At 33.4% G+C, this 3,964-nt stretch overlaps 1 protein-coding gene across 1 annotated transcript; it reads left to right on the top strand.

Moving 5' to 3' along the window:
* Positions 1-1,077: 1,077 nt before the first annotated feature.
* LOC141672707 (N-terminal acetyltransferase A complex catalytic subunit NAA10) lies at positions 1,078-2,068 on the top strand. Its single transcript, XM_074479354.1, has one exon. It carries the CDS (start codon positions 1,206-1,208, stop codon positions 1,755-1,757), a length of 552 nt encoding a protein of 183 aa, XP_074335455.1. The 5' UTR covers positions 1,078-1,205; the 3' UTR covers positions 1,758-2,068.
* Positions 2,069-3,964: the final 1,896 nt, after the last annotated feature.

The raw sequence follows: 3,964 nt of genomic DNA on the forward strand, positions 1-3,964 counted from the left end.
TACTGTAGCAATAATATTTTTCAAGTTAACCTGATGGATAATTATTCTGTTCCAGATATTTACGGATTTCGGTTCAAATTTCATGAAGTTTCTATATATTGATGGGAGACATTTTTGAAAGTTAGAAGTGAGAATTGGAAGCTGATGATCGATTAAATAATACTGTGTAATTTTAAATATTTGTGTAATATTAAATTTTTTATAAGTGATTTGAAGGTGATTGTTTGAAATTGTCGTATATTAAATAAAGAGAATCATCAGGGTACTACATGAGTTTATAATATTTTCTCGTATAAATAGAGAAGGGTAAATTTGTAATTTCAGGTTGAGTTACTAATATTTACAAAAATGCCATTAAATTTGGATGGGAGAAATTTATAACCTAAGGGGAGTTACCGAGGTCATCCTCGGGCCCATTTTTCTCTTAAATAAATTATTAAATTTTCTAATATTTTTAATTTAGAATAATTAAAATTAAAAAGTTAAAAATAATAACAAGTTATTTTAAATAAATTATTATATAAAAAATTTATTTGTACACACGATTAATAATACAATGACATTAAATAACCTACACGTTTACACTAACTTCAACATTGATTAAGTCAAACTGCATTAATGAGCTTTCAGGTTATTTAATATTATGGGGCTACTGTACGAAGCCAATAATCATGTAAATTAGGGCTTCATTGTCGCATATCAGTATATCTAGCAGCTCGTTTTTTAATATCACCACAAAACAAAGAGGCCATCACCCTTTTGGAAAAAATTATGTAAAAAATTATTGATTTCATCTTTTTCAATTGTTATTATTTATAAGAGAGTTTCTGATACATATTTCTGATCATCTTTTTCAATAGTACTATAATTTTTTTATATATATTTATTTTTATTCCAGAAAAAAATAAAAAAAAGTATAAAATTATATTTTGTTATTCACGTTAAAATACATTAGGGACACTCTAATAACAATTAAAAACTAAAAAGAACGGAGTATAAATTCGAAAAACTTCGCAAACTTAAAAAAAAAACATAATTGACAAAGTACATGTCACACAAAACGCACCGTTTTGATGTCTAACTAATAAAAACCACCCCTTTGCAAACCCTCATCTTCCCAACAAAATCAAGAAACGCCCAAATCTCTCAAACCCTAATCCCCAAAACACACACAGAAACCCTAAAAAACCCACAAAAACCCAAGAATGGTTTGCATAAGAAAAGCCACAATCGATGATCTTTTAGCAATGCAAGCTTGCAATCTCTTCTGTCTCCCCGAAAACTACCAAATGAAGTACTATTTCTACCACATTCTTTCTTGGCCTCAACTCCTCTACGTTGCTGAAGATTACAATGGCAAGATTGTTGGATATGTTCTTGCCAAGATGGAAGAAGAGACTTCAGAGTGTCATGGCCACATTACTTCTCTTGCTGTTCTTCGAACTCATCGAAAACTCGGGTTAGCTACAAAGCTAATGACTGCTGCTCAGAATGCAATGGAGCAGGTGTTTGGTGCTGATTATGTTTCTTTACATGTTAGGAAGAGTAATCGGGCTGCGTTTAATTTGTATACCGAGACTTTGGGGTATAAGATTCATGATATTGAGGCTAAGTATTATGCGGATGGCGAGGATGCGTATGATATGAGGAAGATGTTGAAGGGGAAGAATTTTCATGGGCATGGTCATGGACATGGTGGCCATGGGCATCATCATCATGGGCCTGGTGGGTGTTGTTCTGGTGATCATAAGGAGTGATTGGTGGAGGTAATTTTGGGATTTGGGTGTGTTTTTTCGATGTTTGAGTGATAAAGTTTGGGACTTTATTGTTGTGTTTGTTTTTGTTGAAGTGTTTGGTTATGAATTTGGTGGATATTATGTGCAAGTGTATTTGGGTTATTTATGTTTAAGCTTAAGGATATGCTATTGCACTTGAGATATGATGGTGTTTTAATCGTTATCTGTTTTTAAGTATGACTCTTGCAGTATTAGCTTTTAGTTTTTGATGATTGGAATTTTGATGTAATTGAATGCAGTATGAATTATATTTGATACGGTGTTGGCATGTATGGCTTGGGTTTTGTTAAATTGTGCGTTGATATGTTTAGTTAATGAGTGTTTAGGATGATTGATTGAAGTATTTGAGTCTCTCCCTCTGTCTTGACATGCTCAAAGTGAATAAAAGACCCACCCATATTCATTTTAGCAGTTTATGCCCATTTAATATATTGTAGATAAAATACCTTTGCTTCAAAATTGGGCTCTTGCAACACAAACAGAACGTGTGCTGGGAGAGGCTTTGATATTGATGCTATATTCAGTTGTTTGCTTGGAAAAATGTAGAGTTATAAATGACGACTATTTCTTCTAGGTTTTATACAGCTCGCGGTCATGCACCAGGCTGCTGAGTGCTTACTGCTTCTCTAGAGGCCGTGGTAGATCGAGTTTTGCCAGAACTATTTTATCTGCAGATACATTTTGTAGGGCTTACTTGCAATGACAGAGGAATAATATATAGAGTTTGCCAAGAAAGTTTTGAGTAGTCATAAAAGATTGGTTGTTGAAATAATTGTTAATACATCTGTGAGGTTAATTTAGTGAAGGGAACAAGTAACAGAGTTAACTTTTGGAATTTGGATGTATCTTTTTTAATATCAAGTGATAAAATAAGGAACTTTGTTTTTGGTACGACTCGGGTTTGCTTATGTGCATATGCGCTAATGTGCTTAGTTTAATAGTGTTTAAGATCATGGTTGTCACTTTGCTCGACTAGTCGCGACTAGTCTCAAATAATTGTAAGTTATTTAAGTGTTTGTAAGTGCGTGTAGTGTGTAACTGTGTGTAACATGTTTGTGTGTATATAAGTGTTTGTTTTAAGGATATTAGCTTATTACCAAATGGGCCTTTTACGAAATTGGGCTGCTGGACTGCTGGACTGCAGTTTTTTAATTCCTGAACCATTCGTTCGACTGGGGCTTCTAGTCGACCCATTCGACTCCCAGTCGCTTGACTGGGGCTTCTAGTCGACCCATTCGACTCCCAGTCTCCTGAAAGAGCTACAAAAACCATTTCGAGCTTCCTAGTCGACCTTTCCTCACCAACTTCTCTACTATTTGACCACTAATCGCGACTAGTTGAGGGAAGTGACAACCATGGGGGTAAAGTTAACATATGTGAATTTTTAAAGCAAATATGATAATATATTTACAAGTCAGTAGAGGCAATTACCCCCACTAGCTTACTACTAGATTCCTCAACTTCACTTCTGTTCATGTTATTAAAAATATTAACTCCACTTTGGAGCATCCAACGTTAACACATACCCATAATTTTTTACACTCCAGGAGAGTGGAGACAACACTAGGGCATCCTATCAAATAGTTGGCAATCACAATTGCTCCACACTTTATATATTACAAACTATATCGTCAAGTAACATACCAGAAGTACCCATTTATCATAATCAACATAAAATGAATGAATTTTTGGCACTATAACCAATGGAAATCTACTATGTATGTAGACTTATTATTTGAGTTTTTGAGCTTATATTTGTATAAATTTACAAATTACCATAATTATCTATGTCCAGTCTTGAAGTTATGATCCAGTGGTTATCTGCTACATCAGATATACAATTCTCATTTTTATAAATAAATTTGTACAAGTGTAGAATATAAGAGGAATATCAAAGAATATATTAAATTTTGGTAATATAGACAAAAACTATCGAAGAAATTCCCTTTCTGACAGACTATAAAGCCATCAAGTCACTTAACAATGCTTTTCATGGTTTGTGGTTAGTCATCTATTGAATGTCCAGATTGTGAATTATTTATCAATTTTTGTCATTCATGAAAAAATAAGAACAAACAAAGATGTTTTGTAATCATGAGCTTTACGCGATAGTAGATGCAACAATTAAAGATGAGTTTTTGACTGTGGAAGCGTATGCGTATGGACTT

The sequence above is a fragment of the Apium graveolens genome, chromosome 7 (genome assembly GCF_009905375.1).
Source record: "Apium graveolens cultivar Ventura chromosome 7, ASM990537v1, whole genome shotgun sequence".
Lineage (NCBI taxonomy): Eukaryota > Viridiplantae > Streptophyta > Magnoliopsida > Apiales > Apiaceae > Apium > Apium graveolens.